The 17,287-nt window shown below is 37.7% G+C and overlaps 3 protein-coding genes across 3 annotated transcripts in view; 2 read left to right on the top strand and 1 right to left on the bottom strand.

Moving 5' to 3' along the window:
• The window catches only part of LOC108676465, a 34,024-nt gene extending 30,393 nt beyond the window's left edge, over nucleotides 1-3,631 (top strand). Inside the window, exons 27-30 of the mRNA XM_018164536.2 lie at nucleotides 396-583; nucleotides 1,553-1,682; nucleotides 2,797-2,912; nucleotides 3,479-3,631. Of these exons, the coding sequence (XP_018020025.2) occupies nucleotides 396-583; nucleotides 1,553-1,682; nucleotides 2,797-2,912; nucleotides 3,479-3,512 (468 nt within the window). The 3' untranslated portion in view covers nucleotides 3,513-3,631. The remainder of the gene's footprint in view (nucleotides 1-395; nucleotides 584-1,552; nucleotides 1,683-2,796; nucleotides 2,913-3,478) is intronic.
• A 291-nt stretch (nucleotides 3,632-3,922) lies between these two features.
• On the bottom strand, nucleotides 3,923-9,662 carry LOC108676473 (COMM domain-containing protein 3). The gene is made up of 4 exons (XM_018164547.2): nucleotides 9,246-9,662; nucleotides 6,430-6,549; nucleotides 5,791-5,918; nucleotides 3,923-5,501 (listed from the first exon to the last, which is right to left on the bottom strand). The coding sequence occupies exons 1-4, from the start codon at nucleotides 9,388-9,390 to the stop codon at nucleotides 5,262-5,264; spliced, it is 633 nt and encodes a 210-aa protein (XP_018020036.1). The 5' UTR covers nucleotides 9,391-9,662; the 3' UTR covers nucleotides 3,923-5,261.
• LOC108676472 (mediator of RNA polymerase II transcription subunit 4) lies at nucleotides 9,547-17,270 on the top strand. The gene is made up of 6 exons (XM_018164546.2): nucleotides 9,547-9,818; nucleotides 13,560-13,674; nucleotides 14,118-14,237; nucleotides 14,975-15,146; nucleotides 15,778-15,876; nucleotides 16,285-17,270. Exons 1-6 carry the CDS (start codon nucleotides 9,754-9,756, stop codon nucleotides 16,479-16,481), a joined length of 768 nt encoding a protein of 255 aa, XP_018020035.1. The 5' UTR covers nucleotides 9,547-9,753; the 3' UTR covers nucleotides 16,482-17,270.
• The last annotated feature ends 17 nt before the right edge of the window (nucleotides 17,271-17,287 follow it).

Raw genomic sequence — 17,287 nt, 5'->3', positions numbered from 1 at the left:
GACCAGGCAATAAGTCCAGCAGCTATCTCAATCAATCGTCAGCTATGGAAAGATCGGGTTCCAAAAGCCGGATCCCTTGTGAATCAAGTCACGAAAAGTTCAAGAATCGGCAACAGGCCATGGGCCTATTTCTTCAGCGCCGACACTTCTATTCTATTCTAAATATTTTTAATGATGTCATTGTTTTTGATTTATAACTAAACTTCAACTCATTGTTTAAGGTTCAACTATCGGTTAGAATTGTGTCAATGCACCATCAATGTTCATGTCAGTAGAATTAACTGTGAGCAATCAACTACAATATAAGTTTGAACAATGATTATGATTAAGTTATATTGGTTACAATGAAGTTTGTAACGCATTATTATGTCATTGATAACGCGTCATTATGTCAGTGGGAGGAGCACGTGACGGGGTTCGACATGACGCACGGGGCAGCGCCGCGCCTGACGGGGTGGGTGAGCGGGGCGGGGGCCGTGGCCATGGAGCGCTCCTCGGAGGCCGACGTCGCTGAGCGGTGCACCCGCATCCTGAGGACATTCCTACGACGTCCTGACATACCGCCTCCCACCCGAGTCTACAGGTGGGTTCTATTCTTTTTATGTACAAATTTAGAATATTTCAAAATTATATTTCGAATATTATTATTTATTCATTAAAATAAATATTAATATATATTAATAACATATTATATTAATACTTAATATTCAAAATATTAATTATATTTCCAATATTATTACTTTTTGTCTCCGCACGACGGAACTACTCGCTAAACATCACATCCTCGCCAGCTTGTAAAAGGATTTTTTCCTTCCTATCGACCCTGGTGCCCGGTTGATCTTTTTACTATAGGATGTTCTAGGAGCACGCGATCCTATTGACTCCCGACATCCTGATATCGTCCTCGAAATCTTGCAATTGCAGACCAATGCTAGTAAATACTGGCGGGCGCATCTTGTGTCTTGTACACTCGCCCATTAAGGGTACAAAGCGATACGTTTATGCAAAGTGTATCCCGAACTCCTGGAACTGATAGAGGGCATTAAAGCCTTGCCTTTCGAATTCTTTTATTGTAAAATTGCTTCGCTAAACTATTGTCCTAGCGTCCCTGAATTTAGATTTTTTCGCATAGTCACTTCTGTATTAAAACTGCCTCGTTCTTGTGTCTCTTTAGTCTCTACGTGGTAGGCTCTTCTTAACTTCTCTTTTTAGGAGGCAGTCCTGTGAAGCTCATGTTCCACCACAGTGGCAGTAACTAGTAGTGCAGTGAAGCTCATGTTCCACCACAGTCGCAGTTACGAGTACTGGTAGTAGTGCAGTAAAGCTACTATATAACCACAGGTCGCAGTGGAGCAGTAACTAGTAGCAGTGCAGTAACTAGTAGTGCAGTAAAGCTACTATATCTCCGCAGGTCGCAGTGGAGCAGTAACTAGTAGCAGTGCAGTAACTAGTAGTGCAGTGCAGCTACTATATCCCTCACAGGTCGCAGTGGAGCAGTAACTAGTAGCAGTGCAGTAACTAGTAGTGCAGTAAAGCTCATATATCCCCACAGGTCGCAGTGGAGCAGTAACCCCCTGGTGCGCGGCTCCTACGCTCATCCCTCCGTGGAGTTCGAGCGCCGGGGCTGCAGCACGGAGCATCTCAACGCCCCTGTCACCGCTCAGCTCCCCGATGGCGGCCATGTGCGTGATGATCATTGAAGTATTAAAGTAACTTTCTAAATAAATGTTAATCTAGGGTCTCTTCAAGTGAAAAGAGCAATACTGATCAAAGTTTAAGCGTTACTGCTAATATACATCATAGAAACGTACAGTTTCTCGATCCCCTTCAGTGGGGACTTTTGACGCGTGTCTGTGCGCGTCAGAAGTCCTATGGGATTTCGCGCTCCTAGGGGGATTTAATAATTGAGACCTTCCACCTCTATGATGATGTTCATCTTGACTTTCGGTGCGAGATAGCTAAATAGCTGAAGCGCTAGTAAACATTTGGCCACTAAACTAACTAACTAACTAGTTTCTCGATGAAATATTCTGTCTTTTAATTCAGTTAATATATCGTAATTTGAGCCCTAGATTTTATCGTTAGCAGACAGTGTAACCTTATTCTTTGCAGATGACTTGATTTAGTCAGGTAAGAAATATCAAATTTAATGCAATGTGCAATTAATTTACTCCTCTGAGGCTAACGACGAAGTAAACCCCGACTTTTGCCTCCAACTTTTTAGTAGCTAATGACAAAGTAAACCTTGACTAGGAACGCAGGTAGCACAAATGTATGAAGTCTGCCGTGTTATGAATATAGATTTATTTACACCACGATGTGTCCACACACTCAGCTGCCCCGCCTTACACCACTACTACACCCTCTACCACTGCCCCGCCTCACACCACTACTACACCCTCTACCACTGCCCCGCCTCACACCACTACTACACCTCCTACCACTGCCCCGCCTCACACCACTACTACACCCTCTACCACTGCCCCACCTCTACCACTACTACACCCTCTACCACTGCCCCACCTCTACCACTACTACACCCTCTACCACTGCCCCACCTCTACCACTACTACACCCTCTACCACTGCCCCACCTCTACCACTACTACACCCTCTACCACTGCCCCACCTCTACCCCTACTACACCCTCTACCACTGCCCCACCTCTACCACTACTACACCCTCTACCACTGCCCTACCTCTACCACTACTACACCTCCTACCACTATCCCGCCTCACACCACTACTACACCTCCTACCACTACCCCACCTCTACCACTGCTCTACCTAACGCCAGGTGGCAGTGCTGGCGGTGGCAGGAGAAGCCAACAGTGAGCGTCACTTCTCTACCGTGCACGGGGCGCTAGAGAGCGGCTATCATCAGGCACGACACCTTCTGTATGGCCGCGCCCTGTGAGTTATTGTTCAGTTTTGGGCACCAAATGTCATATTATGGCTGCTGTTTTTATCGATGCTATTATTTGGCTGCTGGTATCATTGTACGGCCGCGCCCTGTGAGTTATTGTTCAGTTTTGGGCGCCAAATGTCATGTACACGCGGTGGCCTCGCGCACGTGTCTTCGAGTAAGCTCACGTGACTCAATTGTTTCTTACAGTGAACTTTTTAGTTAGCTGTTCGTTATGTTTCGTTTAAATGGCAATATTTAAATATTGACATTTAAATGTCGCGTTTAAAATATTTATTGACAATATTTAAATTTCGCGTTTAAATGTCAATATTTAATACTTGAATACTTATCAAACTTGAATATTTTGAATATTTATTGAATATTTATCAAACACGAACATATCAATTATGAAGTTTTTATAACAACGTGAATAGCATTGTTCCATGTCAAATAGAAAAAACGGAACTGGGATAGTCTAATTTAGGAACAAAATATTGACGCGGTAAAATAACTTTAAAATACCTATATAATTTTTCTTAATAAAAAGCACTAAAATAATTTTTCCTTTCAGAGCTGACATGTCAACGAAGTTCAGCAAACTGTAACCGCTTCCTCGTAAAATATACGGCACCACGACGCACTCCCCTGATCCCCCAGCGACGCACTACACTTTCCAACCCCACGACGCAATCCCCTTTTCAACCCCACGACGCACTCCCCTGGCCCCCCCTCAACCCCACGACGCACTCCCCTTTTCAACCCCACGACGCACTACCGTTTTCAACCCCACGACGCATTCCCCAGGTCCACGACACAACGCACTCCCATAGGACATACCACGACACACCTCCCTCTTGGACGAGGGACGCATTCCTCTCACGCATTCCATGATAGTCCTGAAGACATAATTTCAGCGCACGACATTGTGCGATGCTGCAGTGAAAATCACCCACAGCTCTTGATAAATTCATGCTGAATGAATAGTGCTGGACAATTAATAATTGCGTTTTTTATGAATATTTAACATATAAGCACCGTGGTAAACTATTATTAACTTGAAATGTGCCATAATATATTTTATGTCGTTTTAATGATTGTGTGGGGAAGAAGATGTGGTGTTTTTTATGGTAAGATAAATGAAACATTTTCAACTATTACAATTTTACAAACTGACACGTGTGGCGCTTATTTACACCTCAACCAGACTTATAAAACAATAAATGGTAAGAGCAAGTGCGAGTGGCAACTGCTATTTATTCTGCTACTAGTATTTTATATTAACTTTTAACAGGATTGTCTAATTTCTCACACACTGTTAAATTCATTAAAAAATTTGTATGTTTCCGTTCCGGGGTTTGGGACCGAGAAGTCCCTTCAGTATATAGTTTACGATAATAGAACGTCACAAATATTATTATGGAAGTTCAAATGTCATATATCGTATAAAGTGTATATCTTCATGCTACTTCCACACGCCTTATATATACACGTCACCCTTATACACATGATCAATACTAAAAAGATATCTTTGGCCCCACATATTCATGGATCAAATTAAATTGCAATACCAAATACGATTTAGAAACTTTAAATTTTGTAGATATTCCAAAAAATATGAGGTGACTTAAATACATATCAATAGGTGGCATCAATTTCATAAAATTAATGATATTTAGGAATAATTATTCAACAGGTTAGCTAATAAAAGAAACTAAAATGAAACAAATTAGAGTCTAGAAAACAACAAATACTCAGCGAGGAATGTCAAGGAAACGCAGGAAAAGTCTTATGCGGCAATTAAAAGCAATGGAGAAGAAACTGTTCAGTAACGAGCAGCGGAAACAGAAAGCAAACCAATCATTATGATCAATAGTGAGCAACCGGGCAAGTAAAGCTGAAAAAAATTGACATCAAAAATCGAAACTTCATCCCGGATCGACTGATTCAATGTGATAGAAAAACATGAACAACTGACAGCAAGAATTAAGCAAGTATATACAACTTCATTATTTTATAAATTAATTCAGTTGCACTACAGTAAGTGTTCCAGTTTAGTCATAATTAATTTAAATTGATACGATAAGATGAAGCTTCTTAGCCAGATAGAAACGATAGAGGAGCTCCAAGTAGGAATTTGTTGGTTAACAGCAATTCAGCGGCAACAACTAACAATTCAAACATAACAATGACAATTAATAAATAAATACACCCTGGCTATAACTTTATATAAATGCTATGAAATACAAAAAGGTTTTGACCTGACAGGTAGAAGAGAGTAGCTTAATAGGAATGATAGCTACCAGTTTTCTCGGTCCCTGTTTATTAATAGGAATAAAATATGCAAAAAGAAATGGTCAGTTTGCGCCTGCAAGTTTGTTAAGAGTGGCAACAGCTCTTCTAAGAGAGTCTGTGACAGCAACGAGTTCCGGCAAGGAACATCGCAATGTAATATACTCAAGGTTAGGTTTGCTACCACTAGCAGCACTACCAGCCTCATTAGTGCTGCAGCCAGTACCATTGCTGGCCATGTTGCTAGGTCGCACGGTGAAACGTAGAAGGTAGACGCTCTCTTTTTCAGCTGCATTAGAAGTACTCTGAAAAAGTACTGCATTAGAAGTACATACTATAAAAAAACAGGTTTAGGGATTAGTTCATCTAAAATTGCCTGTCTAGTAATAGTCTACAACATGGATGAATTATAACTTCTATCTTTGATAAGAAAATGCTGGATTTTACTTGTATTTATTAAACATATTTTCTGGTATAAAACCTCATTGTTATTCCAACATGGAGAGAATAAATGCACAATCAAATGTGATTACTGTCAAACTAAAGGTTGCAATTCGATATAAATAAATACCTAAATAAAGAACCAGCACTCACAGATACAGTATGCACCAGTTTCCAGTCAACGTCCACTATATGCGGTAGCAGTGACGCCACTGAAGAGAGGCAGCAACGAACAGATGATGTCACACTCTCATATGCCGTGCAGACACTTGCTATGCGATCTGTTATACAAGTACATTAATATGAAACATTGAATCCATAGATTTTCATTAAGATGCATTTCTCCCCTCTCCATTTGCATCAAAGTGAAGCACAAAAACTTCAGACATTTCCTTCTGGACATAACTGCCTGTCATATCATGCTGTTCTTTAGAACCTAAAATATTGATTGTTTTGAAAAAATTGGACAAACTCTGAATATATAAATAGATTAAATTTACTTCATTAGTTATTTGACCAATTACTGTAAAGAACATTCTGTTACATTTATCATCTTCCATCAGTCTTGGAATAGACTGGAAGTACATTTGAATATGCAATAATATGAGATTTTCATTAAATTTATTAGAATACGGTATGATTATCAATGAAGTGCTCAATACTCAAATTAAAAATGATTTTAATCTTAGAAATATTCTACACATACCTACTAAAAATGTAACATTGTACTACCATTCTTATGCATAATAACAACTAGAATACTTTTTGTGATGCAGTTAGGCTAGTTCCCACCTTGTGGCCAATCCAAGTCTTGTAGCTGCTCTGTGAGGTGCTGGCTTGACAATTGATGCTTAGAAAGCTCAGTGAATAGAGTCAGCAGAGAGCTATAGCTTGAACTGCTACTGCAGCACACTGTGAACAAAGATAACAGTTGCTTAAATAATTAAGAAGATACCTTGCACAATTGTACTACCCTACATGCCAGGGTGCAGAGGGTGGAAGCAGCATTGCCAATATATGGGTTTTTAAGCCCAAAGCGTCACCAACCATTTTCAAGATGTGTCACCTGGTAATTTTTAATGAAAAGCCATTTATGCTGAGTAATGAAAAACTATTTACAAGCCACAAACTTACAAACTTATTTACAAGGTAGCATGCATGTGTTACCTCAAATAACTAATTTTACCCTAAAAACAGTCCAAGTGTACAGCAAATGTCAACTGAACATGTGATAATGCAGTCTGAACGCTCTAATGTGACCGCAACTGCGCAATCATAAACTTGTTTACATTTTTTTGGCAGGAACTCATCACAACTGGTTTCCGGACAAGCTTCACTGCATCCTGATCCATCCAATGTACTGGAAACCTTACTTTTTTCTAAATAGTTGGCCAAAGACTGACAAATATATTAAATGCAAGAATTTCGATCTAAATGTGTTGGCAAAATCTTCTGAAGGCGTAAATTTTGCTACTGAAGCGTTGCAAAAGATCTTGCAATATTCATCCACTCTCTGCACAGTGGCAGACATGTTGGGTGAGCTGCAGCAAGCATAATTTGGGCTGGCCCTTTCTTAGTATGTACCGTAAAATGGGGTTACTTTGACCGGCAGGGTAACTTTGACCACTTTTCGTTTTTTTAACAAAAACCCCCAAAACTCAAAAACGATTCAACATAGAAAAATTTTGTCAATGGCCATCAAAGACCTAATACTGAGGCTACATAACACAATAGAAAGATTTAAAAAGTTTGCATATCTAATAGGTTAAAAAATTAAAAATGTGATCCACAAAAAAGAGCTATTATTTAAAGCCTGTCAGAGTCTAGAAGAGTTCTACTACAATGCACCAAAACCTGGAGTTATTTGGAGTTATTTTACCAAAAAAAAATAATTGATTTTACCACCCGGTCTAAGTTACCCCAAGAGCTGGGGTAACAAAGACCATCACTTTTTTTAAATTACATGAAGACTATGAGAGGCAGGAACCAGCAATTTATGGTGAGTGAAGCTAGAGTATAGACCTGTATTTTGCATGTTTCAATTCAAGTTTAATTTAGCTAGTAAGAAAATGGCATCATTTATAAGAAAAAAAGTGGTCTAAGTTACCCCATTTTACGGTACATCAAAACTATGAGAGGCAGGAGCCAGCAATTTATGGTGAGTAATGCTAGAGTATAGTCTATAGACCTGTATTTTGCATGTTTCAATTTAAGTTTAACTTATCTAGTAAAAAAATGGCATTGTTTTGAAAAAAAGTGGTCAAAGTTACCCCATTTTACGGTATTTTGTTTGCTACGAAAGCTCCATGTAGGCTACATCCTATATCATACATGGAGCTTTTGTAGCAAACAAAATACATACTAAAAAAGGGCCAGCCCAAAGCTTGAAGAATGAAGAGACAGTTGTTAGATTCAGTATTCATTCCTATTTTGTTAGAATGATGGAGCAAAATTCTTGAGGCAATAATTCCAAATAAAATGGATTGGTCAATTAATATGGATGCAGATCAATTCCATAATGGATGATAGTTATTTCATAGATCAATTCATAATGGATGCAGATTAGTTTCATAAATTAGTTATCATTATGCACAAAATAAGACAAATCCTAAATTCCTAACTCTGTCAATCACCAATCTTCTACCATGAATGAAAATGAGGCCAAGGACCAAGGTGGATCAAAAACATATTAAACATTTCTAGAATTTCATTTTGTTTTAATTTCTATGATTACCTAAATACCTATTTAAACCTAAGGCAAGAATATCACAGAGTAGGTACAGACTTCAATCTTTCTAAAATGTAAAAATTTTATTCATTTTGTCAGACATGTAATCATTGTAATGTACAGCAATCCCTTGATTAGCACGGTTTTGAATACCGCGGTTTTGATTAACACGGAAAAAAAATTTGCGACCTACCCTTAATCTACGCGGTGCCAGTTTTGATTAGCGCGACTTTTTTTTTCACAACGCATCATTTTCCCGCCTCTAGCCAGAGGTGTTACGTTCGTAACAAAAGTGTTACTTTTTGCTTATTAGATCTTATGTTGTTACTTTTGTTACGACTTTTGGAAGAATTCGCCAAATGTTGTTACTTTATGAATTTCAGCCAATAATTCTTTAAATAAGGTCCCTCGAGTGTGACGGTAGCGTCACATGTTGTGAACTCGTTCGAACGACGTTCGATGGAGTAGGCGCGTCGCTACTGCCAGTTTAACACAAAAACTGCGCGTGATCTGAAAAGTAATTCAGATTGTTTTTTCACTTTCGAAACATAATTCAGTGCGTAAAGGGCTAGTTACTTGTTAGCCTTCAACTGGTCAAGATCGCTGCCATATCTACTGCTCACTTTTATCAAACTTTTCCTTTCCTTTGCTGTTTTTGAGGATTCATTATAATTATTCCCATATATTCTTAAGTTTGATTAGCGCGGTTTTGCTTAACACGGTAAAACTCGGGGATTTATTAACCGCGTTAATCAAGGGATTGCTGTACATAAACAGAAAAATGGTAGGTAGACCATAGATGATAGAGTAGGTAAAACTGAGATACCTATATAAGAATAAGAGAACATATATATTTATTAGTCTGCAGCACAGTCATTACCTTTGCTTTGACATGTAACAATTTTTTCTTCTTGAGAGATTTCAATCAGGTCTTCAGTTGCTTGTACCACCACCGCTTCAAATTCGGCCTTAGGGCTCGACGATAGAGCTTTCAAAGCATTACAAACTTCAAACGATAGTTCCATTGTAATTTGTTTCTCAAGTACCTACTACGCTAGGTAAAATTTCATTCAAAATTGTTGAAAAAATACTCACAAAAGTTGGAAAAACTCTTAATTTTGAGGGAGTCAACGCTGCTTTTTGAAATCCGGACTCACGTAAACAATTGTACTATCCGCCAGCGCGTAAATGGAAACTGACTCTAGTAAGGGCAGGACGCAGGCAACCTTCTTATAAATAATCCTACAGGCTACAAGGATAATGAAGCAGTATCGTGCGTCGTGCCCCGCATAAGTTCCAGTTCAAATCCTAACCGAGTCCTCATAAAAACGGATCCGAAGTTCAAATCTTTGCAAAGAAGAAGTCGAAAACAAATTCAGTTCGTCAGAATGAGTACCATTAGTACAAAAGAAACTTTGCTCACACTCATTGATGATGTTGAAATAATATGCCGGTAAGCATTTTCGTTGTATTATCATTATGTGCTCCTAAATATTTCAGTGAATTACATATAGTCTACTTGAACAGGTGCACTATGCAATGTGAATGTACATGGCAAATGTACATTGTCATCAGCTCAATCTTTAATATTGAAAAATAAGTAGGAAGTTTTAAATCTTGCCTGGAATAGAATCTTACTTTTTTACCTTGCAATTATTACTTGTGACTGAGTTGCTAGCAAGTTATTTTGGATGAAGCTAGGAACAAAGCTGTGTAGGCCTATCTATTTAATATTTGAATCCCATTTCAGGAATTTGCCCTATTCAAGATTAAAAACTTTCTAGTTAGCTACTATTACTATTAGTACTAAAATATTACTGCTCCAAACTGGCATATTTTTGATAACTTTCTCTTAGTTTGAACATGCACTGTAGTTAAAAATGGAGGAGGTGATTAGCTAAATTAGGTAATCCATCTAGCAGGAATCTTGTAGCTTGCAAAATAGGCTAGTAATAAATCAAAAGTGGCATTTTGGAAGCTAACAGAAAAAAGATGTATTCCATGCCTGACCAGCTGCAGCTGTTTAGTTCAGTTCAGTTCTCTCCACGCCATAAGGTGCACAAGGCTTGGACGTCACTCCGGTATTATTGCAGATTAACTACATCCAAAAAAAGGGTGTTTTTTTTAATTATATGTTTTTTGGGGTGTAGATTACGAATCTGAAATCCATTTCAGATTCAATCAATCATTGAATGGACACCTGTCTTGTTGACAGGTGTCCATTCCATGAGTGACTTCTCTGCCTGTTTGTTTCTGTAACAAGATTGTTTTCTGGGAGTAGGTTGTTAGCTTTCTGCCCAACTCCCAGGCTTGGAGGGCCAGTGGTTTTCTGTCAGGGTTTCCTTCCCTTAGACTGCGTTGGTCCACGTCACCTTACGGTGTTCCCTCCATCCGCCACCCGGAGGATGCGCCTCGTACGCCGTGCAGTCCCAGCGCGAGGCCAGCTGCAGCTGGCCCTAGCCCTATTACCAAACCAAACTGGGAAGTTTATGACTTTGGGCTGAAGCATATTGGTCAATCAGCAATTAAAAAGATTTTTTTGACCTATCAGGCCATAAGTAGACAGTACCGGTAGTTAAGTATCATGTATATTATCATACCAGCAACTCCATACTCCAGGCTGTCAACCATACCTAGTGGCAAAGCAGAGATTTTTTAGAATCAGTTCACTTTTAATTTCCTCATTTACTCAAGATTAAACCAATTTCTTGTGTATGGGCGGGCGGCTTAAGCTACGTATTTATATACTTTAATTTATTGATAACACACTGCTGACTTGTCTATGTTCTCTGAGGCTGAGTGTCAACCTCTATCATACATACGTATGGATATGGTACGGTCAAACGGATAATAAGGGGCAGTTTTGAGCATTTTTTGCTAATAACTTATTACCATAAAACATTTCATAGACAAGTTTAGGCTCATTTTAAAGCACTTTGCAAGGGCTATTGTATCTGTATGGCATCTTTAAAAAAATTCCATATGCTATTCATTAGGTGCCAGACGCAAAGTAAAAGCGTCCCAAATTACCCCTGGAAATGGGGTCCAAATTACCCCTGGAAATGGGGTAATCTGCACTGGCAATAAAACTCAATTTTAAAACATTTGAAGCATGCAAAGTGTACTAATCCATTACTAACAGAACTCTGAAGTCCTCCTCTTCCTTTGTAGATGATGTAGATGTAGAATAAATGACATTTTCTGTGACTTTTACTTGTTTTTTCAGGATTGATATGAAATTACAATATCCATACATTATTTTCTTATTGATGTGATATTACCATTATTACCATTGAGCATCTACAACAACCTTGTCCACTGCAAGCTTCATATCAGCTGCCATGTAGCATTTATTCTGTATCTGTAAGCTCACAGGATGGCTTGTAATTTCACACAATTTTAATTGGGTCAAGTCAATTCACTATAACAAAAAAAGATTGTAAAAAACATACCTCAAACAGAAAGGAAATTTTAGTGAAAACCATCATACGTTTTGGAGAAATAAATAATAGTTTAGGTTAATTACTTTTCATTCTATGTTGCCCGGTGCACTATTCTATCTATGACCTTCTATGCACAATTTTATGATGAACGATGATGCATCAATTTTTTTCGCTGAGCGAAGTAAATCTAATCAAAATTTTTTGTTGTTAATTGATTTTTTTGGTTAACTGGAGCCTTTTCTAACTGAGGTTCTACTGTAAATGCATTTTTAGGGGTCTCTCTTATTACCCTGGGGGGTGTGCCTTATTATCCCATCATGCAGAAATGGCTGCCTTTTTTTTCATAAAGAGATATTCAAATTCTGTCAATCATGTTTGTAAGCTAATACATGTGTGCAACTTTTATGTAAGTAGAATTTTTTAATACGTCAATTTTTTTTTTTACTAGACCTTAGAGGCTTTTACAAAGTCTCACTTTTCACACTTTTTTCAGGGATTTTTTTAGAGGTATTAAATGAATGATTTCTATTTTGCTTTATGCTACAGATAGTAAAAATGTTGAACTTTACACTCCTATTTTTAGTTTTGCAATATTTTGATTAGTTTAGCTGCTACATCTCTACTAAATGTTGGATAACTGTCCCTTATTACCCCCGTTTGATGGTAGATATTGTCATATTGAGTGTTGAATGATTACCATATTAGACTAGATCAGGGAATTTTAAATTAACTTGTTTGAGTTGTTTCTAAAAAAATCTATTGTTTTCCACTATGTGCAGAAGCCGCAAGTGAATGCAACAAAAATGCCAGTGCTCAAAAGTCAAGCCTCAAGGACAATTTCCTCCATTTCTATAACCTTTGCCTAATTTTTCTAAAAAAATTGGGAAGAAGGCATATTTTCTCCATGACTTTCAAAAACCACTAGTGGAATGATTTTTATTTTACCCATGGTTTTTGGAAACTTTTGCCTAATATTCTATCCTATTGTTTGGGGAGAAGTTATAAAAAAACAAGCATTAAATTGGATCCAAATATCTAAAAACTGTACCTATTCTTTGAAATTCAAGTTCTTAGAAGATATTTTTGGATTTGCATACGACCAAATTGATTTGATATTGATCAAATGAACCACCATTTCTCAAGTTCCACTTTGTCGACTCCTAACATCATAAGATAATCTGGAATTACTGGCAAATTTTTAAAAGAATAATGGCTTTCAATCATTCCTTCATAGGTGATTTAAGGACACTAGGGTGAAAACATTACCAGATAAATGGGTGATTTTCCCTAAGTCAGAAATATCTATACATACCATACACCTATTCTTTTTGGAGAAATTTTACTCCTCAGATCACCTGACATGTTAACAATTTGACTTGAGTATTTGAATAAATCCTGGCAAGATAGTGCATATTTCTGCCAGTTCAACTTTTTTGCATCATTTTTCTGATACTTTTAATCATTAGCCATTATTATGGCATCCATTAGATCCCATAAAAGTCAGTCAGGCATTAAATACATTATCAATGATATCATAATTAGTGGTCATCAGTTCATCATCTAGGAAACTTGAGTCTTGGGAAATTATTAAGACACTAGAAAAGTAAACCCTCAATTATTAAGGTTACACTTCAATATGAAAAGTGCTGGTTAAAATTCTTCTTTGCCTCTATTACAAGAGTTTATAGGTAGAAGCGAGTAAATTTATTTCTAAATTGATAATTTTATTTACTGCAACTGTTGATTTGCAGGCAATTGGTGGACAACAGTGTGGCACCCAAACATCAGAAGCTGTCCCCACAAGAGCAGCATGCAGTTGTGCAGCTTCTCATTGCAAAGGATGCAGAGCTTAAAAAGACAATCAAGGTAAATTCATACATTAATTTTGTGATGCATTCACATAGCAGAAATCAAATGATAATTTTCATTACATTGTCCTTCCTAGTATAAATTTAATTATAAATCTGTCCACAAATTTTGGTGTAGTTCCAATCTTAACTCTACTCTCAAATGCATGTACTTTTTCCTGCTGATATCTAAATATTTGTGAGGTCCTAATGAGGAAACTAAGAAAGATCATCTGGTTAGTTGTGGTATTAACAGTGCAGAGAGTGTGTTGTACCTACATTTAGTGGTTACCTACATTTCATGTATGTACATTTAGTCCAGTACAAAACAACATTTATTGGCAATTTTCTAGCTCCTATTATATACCAGTCATTGGGTCATTTTTGCATTAGTAATAACTGTATTAATGATGAAAATTATGAAGAAGTAATTTTAATACTAAAAATAAAGATGTTTTTTAGGTTGCCAGTGATCAGGCTGCAGTTGAGAAGGTCATATCAGGAATACAGGCGGAGCTTGCCAAGGTGGACAGTGCCATACAGAACCTTGAACAGCAACTCTATGATGCTCATCATAAATTGGTTAGTAAGTCTGGGTGTGCAAATGCCATACTTAATAAATAAGTCATGATTTGATTGATGCCTATTGAAGATCAGTTTAAGTAGTAGCTATACAAAGAGGGTTGAAAAAAATGAGTTGCCTCAACCCTGCTGTTGTCTTCGGGTCAAAATGACCCACAATTCCCCCTATATGTCCAGAGGGCATAGGGCTTATACCAGAGATAAAGACAACAGGAAGGTTATTCAGAAATTTCTCAGCATTCTTTTTTCTAATAAAAATGACCATCTCAGAACTTGTATGAAGCACAACAAAATGTTAGATCATTCCTCAACTGGTCACTGCAAGATAGAAATATCCTCATTAACCCAGAAAAAAATTCATTTAGCAACATCATAATTCAAGTGATTTTTTATACATGTTCTTGAAATCTTATTAGATAGTGAGAAAGAACAAGATATAGAAGAAAACAAAATTGCTGAAATCTTTCTCTGAAATATGTAATATATATTTTCAAAGAACCAAAGAGCTAGCATTGCTGATGCGCAATCAAGTAACTTTTTTGCATAAGCCACAATGTATACAAATTGAACATCATTGAAAACGAAGATTAATTTTAGACAAGATAAGTATACAAGAATTAAATAACCTTTTTGCATGAGACACAATGTACACAAATTGAACATTATTGAAAACGATTAATTTTAGATAAGTACAATTATTGCCAAAACTTGGGACTGAACTGTAACTCTTCCCTCAGAGCATGGGCTTGTATCAGGCGCGGCAGAAACTGAAGATAATCAGCGCTGCTAACAAGCGGCCAGTGAACTCCGAGGAGCTCGTGCGCTACGCACACCGCATCAGCAGCACCAACGCCGTGTCTGCTCCTGCCACCTGGCAGCAGGGTGACCCGCGGCGACCTTATCCTATCGGTAACTTGATATTATATTTCTTATGAATAATTAGGAGTTTTTTAATTGCAATTGGCAAAAAGTTTCTTCAATTGGTCATGTTCATTTTTTTATATAGTGACTCATGACTGCCTTCCACATTTTTGGTAATGGAATATCCTGAAGTCTGGTAATCGTACGAAATTATCGGCGATTTAGTAGATTTTTATGTTATGTACTAGTTTTTATATAGCGCAATGGTTTAGTAGCTTTTTTATTGTAATATAGTTTATTATAAAGGATTTCATATAGCGCAGCAACAGCGGTAAATTATGGCATTAATCACATGTGTTAACTAAATTACACTCGCATTTATTGTCTCTATGATCTAAGTTTTACCTAGTGTAAGTTGCTCAAGTTCTGAATTGAAGCATAGGTTTAATTCTTCATCACCAGATGCATGACTCATCATTAATGCTATATTATACTAACAAAAATTAGTCGGTAGACAAAGAGTTAATTTCAATATTAATTGGTTTCAATATTAATAAAATGTATGTGTTGGCAGACGTTGAACTAACAAAAATTAGTCGGTAGACAAGGGGTTGATTTCAATATTTATTGGTTTCAATATTTATTAGTTTCAATATTAATAAAGTGTATGTGTTGGCAGATGTTGAGATGAGGGCGGGAGTGTTGGGCCAGAACTGCCAGCTACTGCACACCCAGCAACACCTCAGCGACTCGCTGCTTCAGCGACACCACAGCACAGGTGACAATTATCAAATTATATTATTAATTAACAAAATTAATATTAATAATTTGATCACAATTCTTCCTACTATCGTCGGTCCTCAGTTGTGAATGCTGCAAAAATGTGAATACTTTACACACATTTTAAATATTCGATATCAGAAATACTTGTTGTACTGTCTAGAATGCACTCGTGTGTATGTATATATATGATAGCAAAGTAAGAATAGCGGAAAGATACCGTCTTTTTTCATGCGAATTATAAGGATTTTTCACAATGAAAGCAACATCACTGCAAGTAATCGACCAAAAAAAAACCACTCTAGTGTTAAAACGTCTCAACTGCACGATAATGAAAATAATGAGCGCAACTACAAAATGAAACAATTATAGATGAAGTATATTTTACGATGTTCTTGCTGCTCAGACTCGAACAGCTCCGGCGTGGGGATGTTCGCGTGGCAGCCCAGTGGGGAGTGCGCCATCGTGACGGGGGGAGGTGGGGGTGTGGGAGTGGGGGGAGGTACCCCCCACACTACAGCCGTCGTGCAGAAGAAGCAGCAGGACGACGTCGAGGTTATGAGCACAGACTCATCGTCTTCCTCATCTTCAGACTCCCAGTAACATGAAATGTATTATTTCATATCACTATACTTACTTCCATCGGTCAGCTATTCATCCTCACTTATACATCATCATCATCATCTATCATTAGAAAATGCATATCAGTGTTCATCATCTATCATCAGATTTACAGTAACCATCATCACCTAGCGTCACCACAGAAATATGTATCGTCATCACCTCATCGATCAAAATATCACTGTAACGTAACAGTTTCCGAGGTTAGCGTTTTGCAGGATGAACTACCTACCATCACGTTGAATGCATGCATTCTTTTACAATGGGCTCCTCAAATCGATGTTTATTTTCGTTGATGGCACAACGCGCAGTTTGTATGGAACCCGAAGTCCTCGTTAACTGCAGACGATTGATTCATGCAGAATTATATACTTACACATTTGAGATGAGCGTTTTATGCCACATTATTCCCACGGGTATGTCAAGAGTTATTTTTGAAGATAATCAGAGCCGCGAGACAGGCCGGGCTGGTTACTATGGGATTTCTTCACTGCGTGGTTTCCATTTACTACATTCATAAATGAGATGACAATCTGAATTTTCTCATGCTTACTAAGAAATTTATTTACAATCTGTGGAAGCGAGTTGCCTCCATGTCCGATGTGTGCAGAAGACGCGCGCCACCGAAGCGCTCTTGGCTGCTCAGCTTCACCTCCCCAAAATATTCCATCGCGTGTAATTATCTCCCGTGTCACGTCAGTGTTCAAGTGTCAGGTTAACTCGTAAGTCAAGTGTTATTTTTGTACGAAATACAATGTAAAAATAGCAAAATTTTATACTCAACCTAT

Source organism: Hyalella azteca, unplaced genomic scaffold (genome assembly GCF_000764305.2).
Source record: "Hyalella azteca isolate HAZT.00-mixed unplaced genomic scaffold, Hazt_2.0.2 contig11629, whole genome shotgun sequence".
In the NCBI taxonomy this organism is placed as follows: Eukaryota; Metazoa; Arthropoda; class Malacostraca; order Amphipoda; family Hyalellidae; genus Hyalella; species Hyalella azteca.
Note: the sequence above shows the minus strand (reverse complement) of the source record. Positions and strands in the feature narration are given on the sequence as shown.